The sequence below is a fragment of the Dipteris shenzhenensis genome, chromosome 19 (assembly GCF_047967505.1).
Source record: "Dipteris shenzhenensis isolate YYH24624 ecotype China chromosome 19, Dip_SZ_1.0, whole genome shotgun sequence".
In the NCBI taxonomy this organism is placed as follows: Eukaryota; Viridiplantae; Streptophyta; class Polypodiopsida; order Gleicheniales; family Dipteridaceae; genus Dipteris; species Dipteris shenzhenensis.
The window spans coordinates 14722999-14742250 of record NC_141614.1 but is presented as its reverse complement, the minus strand read 5'-3'; the positions used below and the strand labels follow the sequence as shown (position 1 = coordinate 14742250).

The 19252-nt window shown below is 51.0% G+C and overlaps 1 protein-coding gene across 2 annotated transcripts in view; it reads right to left on the bottom strand.

Moving 5' to 3' along the window:
- Nucleotides 1–53: 53 nt before the first annotated feature.
- The window catches only part of LOC147890135 (uncharacterized), a 24021-nt gene continuing 4822 nt past the window's right edge, over nt 54–19252 (bottom strand). Inside the window, exons 7-9 of one of the 2 annotated variants that reach the window (XM_087390865.1) lie at nt 9004–9120; nt 935–1006; nt 54–806 (exon numbers count right to left, since the gene is read on the bottom strand). In XM_087390865.1, coding sequence (XP_087246991.1) covers nt 534–806; nt 935–1006; nt 9004–9120 — 462 coding nt within the window. In that variant the 3' untranslated portion in view covers nt 54–533. Of the gene's footprint in view, nt 807–934; nt 1007–8993; nt 9121–19252 lie in introns of both variants that reach the window. The other variant, XM_087390866.1, reaches the window with a different exon arrangement.

Genomic DNA, 19252 nt, shown 5'->3' with positions numbered 1-19252 from the left:
AGATTTCTGCTCTGTAAAACCAGGGAAATCTAAGGCAATTAACCGTACACTTACATAATTATAAAATATTTTCCCTTCGGCTAGCTGCATTTGGATTCGATTATTTCTGAACAGTCATAGAAACCATTAAAACCAAATAAGTTAGTGATCTGCTGGATTGAAGGCTGCAAACTATGTCTGTCCAAACGGTAACACGTGAAAATGCCCAGTTCCTTACAGAGAGGTCTCATGTCACATTTGTAACTAAGGAATTTAAAGCACTTAGCTATACATGTGCAATATTTAGCCCATCATGCTCTCGCACTTGAGTACGAGCGACGAGACAATACCAAGTGAGGGTGTATACCTCAATGGCTTGGCAACCTCAGCGAGTACTTTAAGCCTACACTGAAGGTAATGTGACATCTTTATGTTTTAAGCTCACGTTATGCCTTCACTCTTTCCTACCATCACAAAGCAACATGTCAAGCACCCAGTCTCTCTTCGAACAATAAGGATCTCAACTTTCATCCCAAGATGGCATGCTCACTATCTCAAATTGGTACACTGTATGCATACTGGATGAAATTATCCTCTGTAAATGGATATATATGGGTTTCCCGCACTCCAGAGGGACTGTTCCAAATAAGGTGAAGACTTTCAAGTTCCGAGCATGCAAATTGCAATTGCTGCAGATGCTTCAAATGAAGAGGATCCTTGGATTCCAGCCTCAACCTTTTAAGAGCCGGCATGCACCAGCTATGAAAATGGCATTTGTCCAGTGTAACTAATACTCCAAAGGCAGCAGCTGATAATGAAGCCAATCCCTGCAAAAGTAACGTTTAAGCTGATTGCTATGATGGAACTGGTACAGAAAGAAATAATTGTACATGAGCAGAAATTGAGAAAATCCATTCCCAAAAGAGCAGAAGAGTAAAATACAAGGTTTTTTTACCTGCAGATATAAGGGTGCCCTATGTATAAACCCGTCTTTTGAGTTTTCTAAGTCACTATGAAGATCGAGAGCCTGCTCAAAATAGGATGGAACAACAAACATCGTATCAGCTTTTACCGATCATGAGCCTTTTTTTTTTGTCATACCAACCTATACTTTGCACTCTCCCCTCTTTCCTTCATTAGTTCACTCAACTCATCTTTCTAAAGGACCTTTATCTCAAAAGATTATTACATACATATCACTTAGCCTAAGGAGAGGGGTGCTTGGAGAGGCCTTTTAATTTTTAGTTGAGTTCATGATTTCTTAGGTGAAGAGGTGGAGTAGCCCAATTAAGCTAAGGTTAAAGGATAGCATCAAAACTCAAGGGGTAATGCCACTAGACTACATAGAGAGAAGAGGAAAAAGTGGAAAATAAGAGCTTTAACTACTTACCCTCATAAATAAGAGGGGGTGTCCTCCCTTGACATATGGAGGGACTCTCTCCCTTTCCACCCCACCCCTCCTCTCCATTTCGACTAATTAGTACATTTTTGAATTTTTTTCAAGTAGGGGACGTTTTTTTTTTTTAAAGAGCGGGGGAACACCTGCACACACCTTAGGTTGCCTTCCGGGCTCTTGGCTGCCATCCTGAAACCTTGAGGCAGCTTGAGAATCTCTCTTTTGTAGGATCCCTCCCTCCTCACAGGAAGAGAATGCTAGGCAGCCTGTCATGTGGAATGATTTGGTTCTTGATGATCATGGCAGACCCCTAGGCATTTCTAATTACATGCATTGGTCTAGATGGGAGAGAGTCCCAGCTCTCATTGTGGGCTCTTGGAAAGCTTTCGAAAACCTTCTGGATGAGCATAGATTTCAGACGGTTAGTCACCTCGAAGGAAGCTGAAAGAGGATTGAGCAGACTGATGCAGCCTCACCCTATTGTTTCTTTGGGAGAGAGCATGCTCACGCTAGATGGATAGGGGCTTTTTCAAGGGCATGCATCTACTTCAGATCATAGGTCTTTGGTAAGATACACATGATGATGCCTTGGTCTTTGTAGTGCACTCTGGGGCAAGGCTATCCAAGTCCATGGATAAGGATAGCCAAGTGGATGCATGTTTTGAGCCGGTCAAGATTGTAGGTCACGTGGAGCAATACTTTTTGGCTTGTGGCTGGTTTTTAGAACCCCATTTGGAGGACACCCCTTTGGGCTCCTGGAAGGTTCAGCTTTATAGGGGTGTCCCCATAAAGCACTTGCAGTGGGATCCCAAGGAGTGGGAGTGGATTGATGCAGGAAACCATGAGAAGAGCCTCCCATTCTTCCACTGCTAGCAATGGTGAACATGACTTTGCCATAAATTGACTTCCAAGACATCTACCTAGGTGATGTCAACTTGTGTTGATGTCCAATGTCACCAAGTAGATCAACTTACCAATAGCTTGTCGATAAGTATGGGACCTTTGTATGCAACACCCTCCATTTTTGTACTGTGACAAATCTCCATGGGTGTACTCACCATTATCTACATGTTGTGACCAGTATCTATAGGTGTACTTATCATTTTCTACTTACCATTTTCTACATGCTGTGACTATAGTCTCCATGGGTGTACTCACTGGTATGGATCCAACATGGCATCAAACTTGCTTGTCTTTTGGAATAGGCAGTTACCTAAAGATGCTCAACACTAGTTTGTGTATTGATCGAGTATACCACTAGTGGTGCATATTGCTTTTGCCCAAGACCTCTCAAGCATATCCTTAGTTTACATCATGCTCCTTACACACTCCACATGGTGTAGTTCTTATGCTTTGATACCCCATTTTGTTGTTGTGTCTAAAGCAAGGAAATTCTATGTGCTACCTTATTGTTTTCAGAACTCTCGAATGCTTAAGAGGTATGTAATTTGACAAGTGTCTTGAACTCTTAAAATTTTGCAAGTAGTTTTGACCTTGTTCATGAAGTAAACAAGCAGCTTCAATGTTGCATCTGATCTATAAAATGTCACAAAATACTTGCTGCCCATGTAGCCAGCTATTTTAGTATGCGCTGAGTCCAATGCCTTCTTTGTCCCTGTAGTTTGATAATTCTTGGTAAATGGCTCTCTATGATGTTTCCCTATTGGAATCCTTCACATAAATCCCATTCCTTGATAGGTGGGAGACCATCGACCATGTCTCACTTCTCAAGCATTTGCGTAGCCCAAAAGAGAACCTTTGATGCTATAGAATTCATATCTTTTGACCTAGTAGTGCCAACACTACAAGTTTATAAAAAGTGCCAACTCTAATCCCATGACCAATGGTTCCCTCTTTTGAATAGGATGACCTTTTAAAGAGAACTCTATTTTTTTAATCTGCACATTGGAGTATAATAAGAGAATCATAGTCAGTGTAGGTACGTATAAGACATCACATGTTGCTTTAATTTGTCCATTAGGTAAGTAAATGGGGATATTATCAATGCCTTTAATTGAAAGTGGATGTTTGCTCCTAAATGCACATGTACAACACCCTTGATTGGATCAAGTGTCTTAATGCAATCCCTCTAGCAACACACGTGTTGTGAATCAAAATCCACAATTCAAATATATTTGTTAGATAGACTCAACTGATGCAAGTAATTTAGTGCACAATCTAATGGATTTGAGGTGTCCCAAATCTTTTAATCTCCTTTTTGGCTCTCTTATGATATGTGTCCCCTTTGTTTGCCCCTTTTGATGCATACTTGACATCAACTACATGTGCACAAAATTTTCTATTGCCCTTGCCTTAGCTTGTTGTGGCAACAATCTCTAGCTCTATGGCCTAGCTTGCCACAATTATAGTATTTCACCTTGCAATGATTTTATTTGGCATTAGACTGCTAACATTGTTGGTGTTGGCCTTGATTCCATTTGGTCTATCCAAGCTTGGATGGAGAAACATCAATACGTTGATGTGCATTTCTCTTAGACTTCTTGCCTTTGAACTACATATTGTGCAGCAACCAATGCACCTTCTACATAGTCATCCCCAAGTCCTTTCCATCAATCCTCTTCTTGGACAATAAGTTGATTAACTTTGAGGCCTTTCAAGGATGGGGATACACTTCAGACTATGCCTTCTACAAACTTTGAGTCCTCAGCCATTCTCAATCAACGTATCTTTAAGCACTTTTATCATGTCTTAGATAATCCATAACCAAATATCCATCAAGAATCCTAAGATTAGCAATCTTAAGTGTAACCAATGCCCTTATGTATGGGTGTTAGCATAGTCCTGACTCCTTACCTCTAATGCTTTTGTTAGATCCATCACCTTGGCAAAAATAGTGTTCTTTAGACATGTCATGCAAATGCTGATTGCTTTGGCATTCATCTCATCATAGGCATCCTTTTCTGGCTTGTGTCGCAGTTTGTGTAGCAAGGGATGCCTTGAAGTCGCCACAACTTCCTTTCCACAAATAGGCTCTTGGATTTGCATCTTCATATATGGAAGTTGTTTTCGTCAAAGATTAGAGTTTATGGCATCCTAAATTTTAGGACAAATGTCATCTTCAGATGATCAATGCATTTGATGATGCCTTGCATGGTAACACTTGGGATGTGTGAAATTTTCACTCATACTCCTTGCTCAAATATGACCTTTGAGCATTGCAACATATAGCACGAGATGCCCCCTCCAATTAAGTTAAGATGGATCAAGATTTTAAGTCCTAGGCAAAAAGATATTAACCTTTGAAAATTCTTTCTTGTATGCCCCTTTCAATGCTTGTAAGTGGCCACAAATGCCCTTCAAAACTTCACTATTTGACCATAAAATAACTGTAATTTTATTGACAGGCCAAAAGTTTAAGTTTTCAATTACCATAGGGGTGATTTATCAAACCCGAAGTGCCAACACAACTTTGCCATATGTAATATGCATGTATATTGGCTTTTCCAATAGCAGGCAAGCATAATTGCTCGAGAAATGTGCTTATTATGGATGTGGGTTTGGGTTCATTTTATGATGTGTCGTACCGAGATGGATCCAGTGTCCTATGGATGCAGTATCATCTTCCATTTAATTGGAAATTCCTTATATATAAATTCATTGGCTATAAATTGGATTCCACCATCAGAGTGTACATGGGTTATGTTTTTTTTCAAGGGAAAAAAATGCTGGCTTGTATTATGGGGGGCTCAATCCCCAAAAAAGATCCGATACAAAAGGTGGCCAAAAGGTGGCTACAAGGGGCATACTGCCCACAGCCTACGCTTACGGGGGGGCAATCCCCAAAAAAGATTTCAACTTACGAGGGGGCATCCTACGCTTACGCTGCACTGCAACAAGATTTCAACTCATAGACCTAAACTCAATACAAACACCACAAACTCCCCACCTATCACACAAAAACCTCCATCCAGAGTAAGACTCTACTAGCCTCTAACAGACAAGAGCTAAACAAAGAGTCTGATTTGCAGACTAGCACACTCAAATCTACTAGGATCACTTTAAACTCGCCCAAAATAGCCTCGAACCGGATCCAACGTCCTTTCCAAACGCCAACAACATTGTTATGACCATTCCAAATTGGCCAAGGCCACAACAGCCCTCAAATACGGTCAGGAAGCTGATAATGTTGAGGTTAGCCCCACAGGACCACCCATTAGACCTATCATCTAGTTAGATCCCAGTGAAAACCTACCCATCAACCCACTAGGATCACTTTAAACTCGCCCAAAATAGCCTCGAACCGGATCCAACATCCTTTCCAAATGCTAACAACATTGTTACGACCATTCCAAATGGCCAAGGCCACAACAGCCCTCAGATACGGCCATCGGAAGCTGATAATGTCGAGGGTAGCGCCGCAGGACCACCCATTAGACCTATCATCTAGTTAGATCCCAGTGAAAACCTACCCATCAACCCAAATCTCCTCACGGCCCCTTCCATCCATTTCCACAGTACCCATAACACTAGGCAAGACCAAAATAAGTGCTCCACTGCCCTACCACACAATGAGCAGAGTGGCTTAATCGCAACCCACTTTGAAAGATGGTCATGCACATGCACGCACACATGCACGATTTTCCATAAAAGGAAATTGACCTTCCCATATTTGCATCCTTTCCTAATCACATTGGAGGGCCACTCCTCTGGAATCCTGCCCAACATAGCTGCCATTAACCCTCATCAGCCCAAATTGATTTTTCAATCACAAGAAAAGGTTTCCAATCTTCCCTTCTAAGATCCATAGTTGTAACCAAGAACTTAACCCAACTTCACCCTCATTCGCCCCAAACTGATTCTCGAATCACAAGTAAAGGTTTCCAATCTGCCCTTCCAAGATCCACAGTTTCAACCAAGGCCTCACCCACTTCTTTTGTAAATTATGGGCTAACCACAAATTCATCATTACCGAGGACTTGGCTTCATCCATAATCACCCATCCCCACTAGGTATTTTCGTGAGAACTCACATCCCCACGTAATCTACTTCGTCCTTTCCAAGAAACCAAAGGATTATAGGTGTTCCATATAGCCACTGACCCAGCCACCAAGTCACTACCAGCCACTTTTAAAAGCAACCATGACCATATTTATTCATACCACGACATCCCACCTCCAAGAATTGACACCTTTCCCCTTCCCATTGTCTGTGAACCATCTGTTCACCTCCAACCAGGTTGCGTGACACTCAACCACCCTCAGCAGCCACTTGCACATCAATGAAATATTCCTGAAACCAAGCACCTTTCATTCCTCCCAAGGGATAATGCATTCTTCTTTCCCATCCTTCTCCGTCCATAAGATGTGCAACATTCTCTCAATCCTACTAATGGGTTTTCCTAAAATTCCACACAAACACAATATAAGTGGTAGCTACAACCAAAATATGTTAAATCGCCAAGACCCTTGCATTCCAGCCCATACATAATCTATACCAACTCTACAACTTCTATTTCATCTTCTCCTTGAACCACTCAAATCTTTGCCTGAGGGACAACCCCAACCCAAACTACCCAAACACTTCGCCCCTTTGCATCCATTTCACGATATTTGCTTAGACCAAGTCGGCAAATCTCCCTAATTCACTCTTAAAGAAAATGTCTTTAACTACCTGCACTCCGACCTTGATGCGTCACAAAAGTATGCAAGAAATTGAACAAGCACTCCACACTTTGGTTGCTTTCCTATGAAAATGCAACAAAATCATCCGCAAATAATTGTGAACACAGCTGTCTCCCCTAAGGTAATACTAGTCTTTTTATTTTCTATTATGTCAACTTCATCTTCAGTTTACTAATTAGAGGGACCGTGCATAACACAAATAGTAAAGGTGCCAAAGGGCATCCTTGCCTAATCGACCTGTGGAGATCGTTCAGACACAAAATGGCAGACGCATTCCCAAAGAGGGTTTGCAAGACCCAATCCCACTTCTTATCTCTTTGGGCTCTTGGAGGATTTGGCTTATTGAGAATTCCCCATAAAGTTTTTGCAGTGGGACCCGGAGAGTGGGAATGGAACGATGTAAGGCACCAAGAAGAGCCTCCCCCCCTTTCGTTACACAGTCAGTAATGCCAGGAGATTTCACCTTAGTTGTGGAGGATCGAGGTCCTCCAGAGCTTCTCATTGGTAGTGTTTTCATATTTCTACTGATTTGCATAAAATTTTTTGGAAAGGCTTTGGAAATCCCTAAGGAATAGAAAAATCAATCTTTTCTTTTGGCTTTTGGTTCACCAAGGGATAATAGTGAACCTATAGAGAGGTTCAAGTTCCGGGCTGAGTCTACTTGTCCTCGATGCCTTTCTAATGTTGAGTCTATTTAGCATTGCCTATAGAATTGCAAACATGCGAGAATCATCTGGAAGGGGATTGCTATAATTTTGAGCATCTTTGTTCCGTTCCCCTTCTTTATGACCTAGGGCACGGCGGCTTGGCTCTCTCTTTTGGGACATCAGGTCTTTTATGAGAGACACGACTCTTCTTGATCTCTTTCGATTTGTCAACACATCGTGTAGTCTTGCTCTTTGGATGATGTTCCCTTTTCCCCTTCAGGTCCATGCAAGCCTCTGTGGATTCTTCTTAGGAGATATGTATTTCAGCATGGCAGATTTGGAGACCTAGATGCATAGAAGCCTTGGATGGATCTCAAGTGCACCCTTCCCACAGTATGGCCAATATTTGGTCAGATATTGTGCACACGCTATGGCCATTTGGGTGAGCGTATAGGGGTCCTCCCGGGCAGCTTCTACCAGAAGAGCTATTTTCCTTAGGAAATCGAGTGTCTCCCCCTTTTTCTCAGAGACCACAGCACGAGTGAGGTCGCACTTTCTGCGTTAACCTTGGTTTTTTTTCTAGCTTGCTCTGAGGAGCTTTTTTTCGGCCCATTTTAGATGTTTGTTCTCCTGCTTTGCATGATGTGTTTCCACCCTGAGCTTGCTCTTGCGGGTTTCTTTCATACTTAATAGAAGTCTTTTCCATGAAAAAAAGAAAAGAAAAAAAGGAAGGGCTAAATCTACTTAATGTACCTCTTGTTTTGATGGTGCCACAATCTACAACTTTGGCTCCATGTTTACTCAACGCAACAAACTTACTATTTCAAGGGAGAAGGGGGTTACAAAGCCAATTTTGAAAAGTATGAACATCAAGGAAGAAAACGTAGGAGAAACTTAAGAGATTCTCAAGCATCATGAAGCAAAAAAAGAAAATGACAACTTTCTATCCTAACCTAACACATGGCATCACTCAACTTTTATTTGCACCATTGAACATTTAATCAATAAAGAAAAATAAATCATGGAGAGGGAAAAAAACTCACATGAAGTAGAAACCCATATATTTATGCAGCACACTGCTTACCCAAAATAAGCTGGATTTTATGCCTACACTGATTTTATAACACTTGTTCTTACTACTAAGTTGATGAAATCAAGTAACTCTGTCATGGGAGTGTTATCAGGTTAACTACTTCATTCAACACATGAAGATTAAACTCCGATTGCTTTGCTAGGTCTGGCCCTACCAAAACTAACACTAACCCTACTCGGTTCTTGTAGACATGCATAGTTAACATTTTTGCTCACTGATAACACATTATGCATAACAAGGAGGTACCTCGATGTGAGGGCATGCCAATGCCAATGCAGCGATTGAAGCCAATGTAAAGTCACATCGATTAAGTGCCAATGCATGTAGAGGTGGTGGACCTGCTTGAATTAGAGCATAAATTTCCTACAAACACATAAAGATAGTTCAAAACTTAGTGAGTTCCATTTGTTGTCCCTATAGAAAAGCTACACAAAATAGGATAAAATTCTCAATCAAGTATTAGAAGATGTGTGTACATATAAAATATTAAAATGCTTAATCAAATTTAAGTGCATACGACCTTACCCTTTGAAATCTTCTTTGCAAAATTTGTGTTAAAGCATCATATAATTTGAAGTCACACTTATGTGAAAGTCAAATTATTAGGCTTAGTGAGCTTCTCGCAACCCTCTACAATTGTATCAACTTCTTATCGATGGCCAATCAACGCTCTTCCATGCATTTATCTTGCATGTGCTTGGGAGACATAGAATTTGCTCTTATCTTTGGTTATACATTCGTAATATACTTAACAGAATGCTTCCAAATCACGCTAATATTGTTTCAATGCATGAGGGCACATTTTGATAGATTGTTTGAAGTATCACGCTCTAGTGAGGGATTCTTGCATGAAAGGTGCATAGAGATGTTTATTGCAAATGTGGTGTCATCACAAGCTTGTGATCGTGCTAGGATTGTGGTATTTGCTTTCTCCATTTTTCCCCCTCAAAAAAGAAAAAGTTGACAACGCCATACCTTCTCCGCCCCCCCTCCCCTCACAGCTCGCTATACTTGTTCAGCCCTATCCACCGTTACCCCCGGTTACCCCCCCCCCCCCTTTCTCACCCCTCGCCATACCTTCTCCGCCCCCGTTCCCCTCACAGCTCGCTATACTTGTTCAGCCCTATCACCGTTCCCTCCCGTTACCCCTCACCATACCTTCTCCGCACCCCCTCCCTATCCGACATACCACCCCCTCCCCTTCACAACTCGATATACCTATTAGGCCCTATCCACCGTTACCCCCGGTTTACCCCCCCCCCCCTTCTGAAATCTCACCATACCTTCTCCGCCCCCCCTCCCCTCACAGCTCGCTACACCTGTTCAGCCCTATCCATCGTTACCCCACCCCCTCTCACAGCTCGCTATACTTGTTCAGCCCTATCCACCGTTACCCCCAGTTACCCCCCCCCCCCTTTCTCACCCCTCGCCATACCTTCTCCACCCCCGTTCCCCTCATAGCTCGCTATACTTGTTCAGCCCTATCACTGTTACCCCCCGTTACCCCTCGCCATACCTTCTCCGCACCCCCTCCCTATTCGACATACAGCCCCCCCCCCCCCCCCTTCACAAATCGATATACCTATTAGGCCCTATCCACCGTTACCCCCGGTTACCCCCCCCCTCTCAAATCTCGCCATACCTTCTCCACCCCCCCTCCCTTCACAGCTCGCTACACCTGTTCAGCCCTATCCATCGTTACCCCCCCCCCTCACCCCTCGCCATACCTTCTCCGCCCCCCCTAGCTATCCACCATACAACCCCTATCCATCGTTACCCCCAATTAACCCCCCCCTCCCAAATCTCGCCATACCTTCTCCACCCCCCCTCCCTTCACAGCTCGCTACACCTGTTCAGCCCTATCCATCGTTACCCCCCCCCCTCACCCCTCGCCATACCTTCTCCGCCCCCCCTAGCTATCCACCATACAACCCCTATCCATCGTTACCCCCAATTAACCCCCCCCTCCCAAATCTCGCCATACCTTCTCCCCCCCCCCCCCCCCCTCACAGCTCGCTACACCTGTTCAGCCCTATCCATCGTTACCCCCCCCCCCCTTCTCACCCCTCGCCATACCTTCTCCGCCCCCCCTCCCCTCACAGCTCGCTACACCTGTTCAGCCCTATCCATCGTTACCCGCCCCCCCCCCTTCTCACCCCTCGCCATACCTTCTCCGCCCCCCCTAGCTATCCACCATACAACCCCTATCCACCGTTACCCCCGGTTAAACCCCCCCTCCCAAATCTCGCCATACCTTCTCCGCCCCCCTCCCCTCACAACTCGCTACACCTGTTCAGCCCTATCCATCGTTACCCCCCTCCCCCCCCTTCTCACCCCTCGCCATACCTTCTCCACCCCCCCTAGCTATCCACCATACACTCATAGCTCGCTATACTTGTTCAGCCCTATCCATTGTTTAACCCTTGCTATAGCTTCTTTGCCCCCCCAACCCCTCGCCATACCTTCTCCGCCCCTCAATCTCTGCGCCATACCTTCTCCGCCCTCATCTCTCTACGCTGTATCTTCTTCGCCCCCCTGCCTTACACCCCCCTAGCTATCCACCATACACTCATAGCTCGCTATACTTGTTCAGCCCTATCCACTGTTTACCCCTTGCTATAGCTTCTTTGCTCCCCCAACCCCTCGCCATACCTTCTCCGCCCCCCAATCTCTACGCCATACCTTCTCCGCCCCCATCTCTCTACGCTATATCTTCTTCGCCCCCCTGCCTTACACCCCCCCCCCCTCTCTGCCCTATACCTTCTCCGCCACTGTCTCTCTACACTATACCTTCTCCGTCCCCCTGCCTCTACGTCCCCCCCCCCCCCAAAACACAACTCGCTATACTGCTCAACTCTATCCGCCATACCTTCTCGACCCCCACCCCCCTCGCCATACCCCCTCCCTATCCACCATACCTGCTCAGCCCACCCCCAATTCCTCTTCTTGTCATACAAGGCACGCCCCTATCTCCTCATATGTGAGCCCCCATAGGAGGACATGACTGGGGATGGCATTCAATGAGAGATGAGTAAGCTAGAATGACATTCACCTCCCCTCTTGGTTTCTTCACCCCTTGCTTCCCGTACCTGCTTACCCACACCCCTTCCCCTCTTCTTGGTCCCCCCCTCTGCGCCCCTTCCCCTCTTCTTGTGCCCCCCCTCTGCACACCATACCTACTCAGCCCATCCCCTTTCCTCTTCTCAGCCCCCCCCCCAAACACAACTCACTATACCTGCTCGACTCTATCCACCATACCTTCTCCACCCCCCTCGCCATACTTCTCCATCTCCCTCCTTAATCCACCATACCTGCTCAGCCCAGCCCCCTTTCCTCTATTCCCCCCTTTCTCCACCCCCACCCCCCTTTCCCTCTTCTTGGTCCCCCCCCTCCGCACACCATACCTACTCAGCCCATCCCCTTTCCTCTTCTCAGTCCCCCCCCCAAAACACAGCTCGCTATACCTGCTCAGCCCACCCCCTTCCCCCTCGCCATACTTCTCCATCTCCCTCCTTAATCCACCATACCTGCTCAGCCCACCCCACTTTCCTCTGTTTCCCCCCTTCTCCACCCCCACCCCCCTTTCCCTCTTCTTGGTCCCACCCCTCTGCACACCATACCTACTCGGCCCATCCCCTTTCCTCTTCTCAGCACCCCCCCCAAAACACAACTCGCTATACCTGCTCGACTCTATCCGCCATACATTCTCCACCCCCACCCCCCTCGCCATACCTTCTCCATACCCCTCCCTATCCACCATACCTGCTCAGCCCACCCCCCTTTCCTCTTCTTGTTCCACCCACCCCTTCAGCCAGTGCACCCCCTTTTCTTTTTTCAGTCCCCCCCCCCCCCCCCCCCTTCCACCCCCCAGCCGGTGCACTCTCTTTCCTCTTCTTGTTCCACCCACCCCCCTTTCCTCTTCTTGTTCCACCCACCCCTTCAGCCGGTGCACCCCCTTTTCTTTTTCAGTCCCCCCCCAGCCGGTGCACCCTCTTTCCTCTATTCAGTCCCCCTCCCCCTTCCACCCCTCGCCATACTCTCCGTCCCACCCCCTGCTCAGCCCACCTCGGTTTCCTCTTCTTGTTCCCCCCCCCCTCAGCCGGTGCAACCCCTTTCCTCTTTTCAGTTCCCCCCTCCCCCCTCAGCCAGTGCACCCCCTTTCCTCTTTTCAGTCCCCTGCACCCCCCTCCCTATCCACCATATAGCCCCTTGCACCCCCCTCAGCCGGTACAGCCCCTTTCCTCTTCAGTCCCCTCCCCCTTCCACCCCTCGCCATACTCTCCGTCCCACCCCCTGCTCAGCCCACCACGGTTTCCTCTTCTTGTTCCCCCCCCTCAGCCGGTGCAGCCCCTTCATATAGCCCCTTGCACCCCCTCAGCCGGTACTCTCAGTCCCCTCCCCCTTCCACCCCTCGCCATACTCTCCGTCCCACCCCCTGCTCAGCCCACCCCGGTTTCCTCTTCTTGTTCCCCCCCCTCAGCCAGTGCAACCCCTTCATATAGCCCCTTGCACCCCCTCAGCCAGTACAGCCCCTTTCCTCTTCAGTCCCCCCCCCCCCTCCACCCCTCACCATACCTTCTCCATCTCCCCCCCTCCACCCCTCGCCATACTCTCCGTCCCACCCCCTGCTCAGCCCACCCCGGTTTCCTCTTCTTGTTCCCCCCCCTCAGCCGGTGCAGCCCCTTCATATAGCCCCTTGCACCCCCTCAGCCGGTACTCTCAGTCCCCTCCCCCTTCCACCCCTCGCCATACTCTCCGTCCCACCCCCTGCTCAGCCCACCCCGGTTTCCTCTTCTTGTTCCCCCCCCTCAGCCAGTGCAACCCCTTCATATAGCCCCTTGCACCCCCCTCAGCCAGTACAGCCCCTTTCCTCTTCAGTCCCCCCCCCCCCCCTCCACCCCTCACCATACCTTCTCCATCTCCCTCCCTATCCACCATACTTGCTCAGCCCACCCCCCTTTCCTCTTCTTGTCCTCCGCCCCCAAAACACAACTCACTATATCAGCCGTTACGCCCCTACCCGCGCCCCCACCCCCTTGCCACACCTACCCCCGCCCCCACCCTACTTTCCTCTTCTTGTTCCATCCCCCTTTTCTTTTTTAAGCCCTCCCCCCCCTTCCACCCCCCAGCCGGTGCACCACCTTTGCTCTTTTCAGTCCCCTCCCCCTTCCACCCCTCACCATACCTTCTCCATCTCCCTCCCTATCCACCATACTTGCTCAGCCCACCCCCCTTTCCTCTTCTTGTCCTCCCCCTTCAAAACACAACTCACTATATCGGCCGTTACGCCCCTACCCCTGCCCCCACCCCCTTGCCATACCTACCCCCGCCCCCACCCTACTTTCCTCTTCTCGTTCCATCCCCCTTTTCTTTTTTCATCCCCCCCCCCCCCTTCCACCCCCCAGCCGGTGCACCACCTTTGCTCTTTTCAGTCCCCTCCCCCTTCCACCCCTCGCCATACCTTCTCCGTCCACCCCCCTGCTCAGCCCCTACCCCTGCCCCCACCCCCTACCCCCGCCCCCCTTGCCATACCTACCCCCGCCCCCACCCTACTTTCCTCTTCTTGTTCCATCCCCCTTTTCTTTTTTCAGCCCCCCCCCCCTTCCACCCCCCAGCCAGTGCACCACCTTTGCTCTTTTCAGTCCCCTCCCCCTTCCACCCCTCGCCATACCTTCTCCGTCCACCCCCCTGCTCAACCCCTACCCCCGCCCCCACCCCCTACCCCCGCCCCCTCGCCATACCTACCCCCATCCCCACCCCCTTGCCATACCTTCTCTGCCCCCCTCCCTATCCGCCATACCTGCTCAGCCCACCCCCCTTTCCTCTTCTTGTCCCATCCCCGCTTCAGCCGGTGCATCCCCCTTTTCTTTTTTCAGTCCCTCCCCCTTCCACCCCCTAGCCGGTGCACCACCTTTCCTCTTTTCAGTCCCCTCCCCCTTCCACCCCTTGCCATACCTTCTCCGTCCACCCCCCTGCTCAGCCGACCCCGGTTTCCTCTTGTTGTTCCCCCCCCCTCAGCCGGTGCAGCCCCTTTCCTCTTTTCAGTCCCCCCCCCGCTCAGCCCCATCCCCATTACTCTTTTGAGTCCCCCTCCCCCAGCCGGTGCACCCCCTTTCCTCTTTTTAGTCCCCTGCACCCCCCTCCCTAACCATATAGCCCCCTGCTCAGCCCACCCCAGTTTCCTCTTCTTGTTCCCCCCCCCCCTCAGCCAGTGCAGCCCTTTCCTCTTTTCAGTCCCCCCCCCCCCCCCCGCTCAGCCCATCCCCATTCCTTTTTTCAGTACCCCCCCCCCAGCCGGTGCACCACCTTTCCTCTTTTTAGTCTCTTGCACCCCCTTCCTATCCACCATATAGCCCCTTGCACCCCCCTCAGCCGGTGCAGCCCCTTTCCTCTTTTCAGTTCCCCCCCCCCCCCCTCCCGACCCCCCTCCCTATCCACCATATAGCCCCCTGCTCAGCCCACCCCAGTTTCCTCTTCTTGTTCCCCCCCTCAGCCAGTGCAGCCCCTTTCCTCTTTTCAGTCCCCCCCCCCCCCCCCCCCCCCGCTCAGCCCATCCCCATTCCTCTTTTCAGTACCCCCCCCCCAGCCGGTGCACCATCTTTCCTCTTTTTAGTCTCTTGCACTCCCCTTCCTATCCACCATATAGCCCCTTGCACCCCCCTCAGCCGGTGCAGCCCCTTTTCAGTTCCCGCCCCCTCCACCCCCTTTGCCATACCTTCTCCGCACCCCCTCCCATACTTCTCCATCTCCCTCCTTAATCCACCATACCTGCTCAGCCCACCCCACTTTCCTCTGTTCCATACCACCCCCCTTTCCCTCTTCTTAGTCCCCCCCCTCTGCACACCATACCTACTCAGCCCATCCCCTTTCCTCTTCTCAGCACCCCCCCCAAAACACAACTCGCTATACCTGCTCGACATACCTTCTCCATACCCCTCCCTATCCACCATTCCTGCTCAGCCCACCCCCCTTTCCTCTTCTTGTTCCACCCACCCCTTCAGCCAGTGCACCCCCTTTTCTTTTTTCAGTCCCCCCCCCCCCCCCTTCCACCCCCCAGCCGGTGCACCCTCTTTCCTCTTCTTGTTCCACCCACCCCCCTTTCCTCTTCTTGTTCCACACACCCCTTCAGCCGGTGCACCCCCTTTTCTTTTTTCAGTCCCCCCCCCCTTCCACCCCCCAGCCGGTGCACCCTCTTTCCTCTATTCAGTCCCCTCCCCTTCCACCCCTCGCCATACTCTCCGTCCCACCCCCTGCTCAGCCCACCCCGGTTTCCTCTTCTTGTTCCCCCCCCCCCCTCAGCCGGTGCAACCCCTTTCCTCTTTTCAGTTCCCCCCTCCCCCCTCAGCCAGTGCACCCCCTTCCCTCTTTTCAGTCCCCTGCACCCCCCTCCCTATCCACCATATAGCCCCTTGCACCCCCCTCAGCCGGTACAGCCCCTTTCCTCTTCAGTCCCCTCCCCCTTCCACCCCTCGCCATACTCTCCGTCCCACCCCCTGCTCAGCCCACCCCGGTTTCCTCTTCTTGTTCCCCCCCCCTCAGCCGGTGCAGCCCCTTCATATAGCCCCTTGCACCCCCTCAGCCGGTACTCTCAGTCCCCTCCCCCTTCCACCCCTCGCCATACTCTCCGTCCCACCCCCTGCTCAGCCCACCCCCGGTTTCCTCTTCTTGTTCCCCCCCCTCAGCCAGTGCAACCCCTTCATATAGCCCCTTGCACCCCCCTCAGCCAGTACAGCCCCTTTCCTCTTCAGTCCCCCCCCCCCTTCCACCCCTCACCATACCTTCTCCATCTCCCTCCCTATCCACCATACTTGCTCAGCCCACCCCCCTTTCCTCTTCTTGTCCTCCGCCCCCAAAACACAACTCACTATATCGGCCGTTACGCCCCTTACCCCGCCCCCACCCCCTCGCCATACCTACCCCCGCCCCACCCTACTTTCCTCTTCTTGTTCCATCCCCTTTTCTTTTTTAAGCCCTCCCCCCCCTTCCACCCCCCAGCCGGTGCACCACCTTTGCTCTTTTCAGTCCCCTCCCCCTTCCACCCCCTCACCATACCTTCTCCATCTCCCTCCCTATCCACCATACTTGCTCAGCCCGCCCCCCTTTCCTCTTCTTGTCCTCCCCCTTCAAAACACAACTCACTATATCGGCCGTTACGCCCCTACCCCTGCCCCCACCCCCTTGCCATACCTACCCCCCGCCCCCACCCTACTTTCCTCTTCTCGTTCCATCCCCCTTTTCTTTTTTCATCCCCCCCCCCCCTTCCACCCCCCAGCCGGTGCACCACCTTTGCTCTTTTCAGTCCCCTCCCCCTTCCACCCCTCGCCATACCTTCTCCGTCCACCCCCCTGCTCAGCCCCTGCCCCTGCCCCCACCCCCTACCCCCGCCCCCTTGCCATACCTACCCCCGCCCCCACCCTACTTTCCTCTTCTTGTTCCATCCCCCTTTTCCTTTTTTCAGCCCCCCCCCCCCCTTCCACCCCCCAGCCAGTGCACCACCTTTGCTCTTTTCAGTCCCCTCCCCCTTCCACCCCTCGCCATACCTTCTCCGTCCACCCCCCTGCTCAGCCCTACCCCCGCCCCCACCCCCTACCCCCGCCCCCTCGCCATACCTACCCCCATCCCCACCCCCTTGCCATACCTTCTCTGCCCCCCTCCCTATCCGCCATACCTGCTCAGCCCACCCCCCTTTCCTCTTCTTGTTCCATCCCCGCTTCAGCCGGTGCATCCCCTTTTCTTTTTTCAGTCCCTCCCCCTTCCACCCCCTAGCCGGTGCACCACCTTTCCTCTTTTCAGTCCCCTCCCCCTTCCACCCCTCGCCATACCTTCTCCGTCCACCCCCCTGCTCAGCCGACCCCGGTTTCCTCTTGTTGTTCCCCCCCCTCAGCCGGTGCAGCCCCTTTCCTCTTTTCAGTCCCCCCCCGCTCAGCCCATCCCCATTACTCTTTTGAGTCCCCCTCCCCAGCCGGTGCACCCCCTTTCCTCTTTTTAGTCCCCTGCACCCCCCTCTCTAACCATATAGCCCCCTGCTCAGCCCACCCTAGTTTCCTCTTCTTGTTCCCCCCCCCTCAGCCAGTGCAGCCCCTTTCCTCTTTTCAGTCCCCCCCCCCCCCGCTCAGCCCATCCCCATTCCTTTTTTCAGTACCCCCACCCCCCCCAGCCGGTGCACCACCTTTCCTCTTTTTAGTCTCTTGCACCCCCCTTCCTATCCACCATATAGCCCCTTGCACCCCCCTCAGCCGGTGCAGCCCCTTTCCTCTTTTCAGTTCCCCCCCCCCCCCCGCACCCCCCTCCCTATCCACCATATAGCCCCCTGCTCAGCCCACCCCAGTTTCCTCTTCTTGTTCCCCCCCCTCAGCCAGTGCAGCCCCTTTCCTCTTTTCAGTCCCCCCCCCCCCCCCCCCCGCTCAGCCCATCCCCATTCCTCTTTTCAGTACCCCCCCCCCCAGCCGGCGGTGCACCATCTTTCCTCTTTTTAGTCTCTTGCACTCCCCTTCCTATCCACCATATAGCCCCTTGCACCCCCCTCAGCCGGTGCAGCCCCTTTTCAGTTCCCGCCCCCCCCCCCTCCCCCTCCACCCCTTTGCCATACCTTCTCCGCACCCCCTCCCTCTACACCCCCTCCTTATCCACCATACAGCCAACTAATCCCACGTCCCTTGCTGGATGTACCTACTCCTCTTGATTTCTCCCCCCTTGCTCCCCAGACTTGCTCAGCGCACCCCCTTTCCTCTTTTCAGTCCTACCCCCTGCTCCGTTGCTTACAGACCCCCCCCCCCGCGGTCCTAAACACAGCTCGCTGTACCTACTCAGCCCTATCCACCATTACGCCCCCCCCCCCCCCCAACTGCTCGTCATACTTCCCCCCCCTAAACATAGCTTGTTATACCTACTCAGCCCTATCCCTTGCTCGATGTACCTGCTCAGTCCCCCATGCCTCCTCTCTCGATTTCTCCCCCATACCTGCTCAGCCCATCCCCTTTCCTCTTTTCAGTCCCGCCCCCCCCCCCTTGCTCGTCATACTTGCTTACAGCTCCCCCCTCTTAAACATAGCTCTCTATACCTGCTCACCCCTATCCACTGCTATGCCGCCCCCACCCTCCCTTCGCCATACCTTCTCCACCCCCTCCCTATCCGCCACACAGCTCCCCCCATCCCCTGTGCGAATCCTCTCAATCCCCTCATCTGCCTTACGTAGCACCCCCCTCATGTGAATCCCCTCAGTCTCATTTCCTATTCATAGTATAGACCCCCCATGTTGCCGTACGACTGTTAACCCCTCATGCTGCCATACGACTAGTCCCCCTTCTCTCTCTTTCACCAATCAACCCACCCCCTATAGCCTGTTGTACCCCCTCCTTGTTTTCCCTCTTCTACTACCCCACATGTTAAGGCAATGGACTCTCTTATTATCCATCTGTCCATTCTATAGCCATCCACTTGTCATACTTGCTCACAGCTTCTCCTCCCCAAAACATAGCTTGCTATATTTACTCAA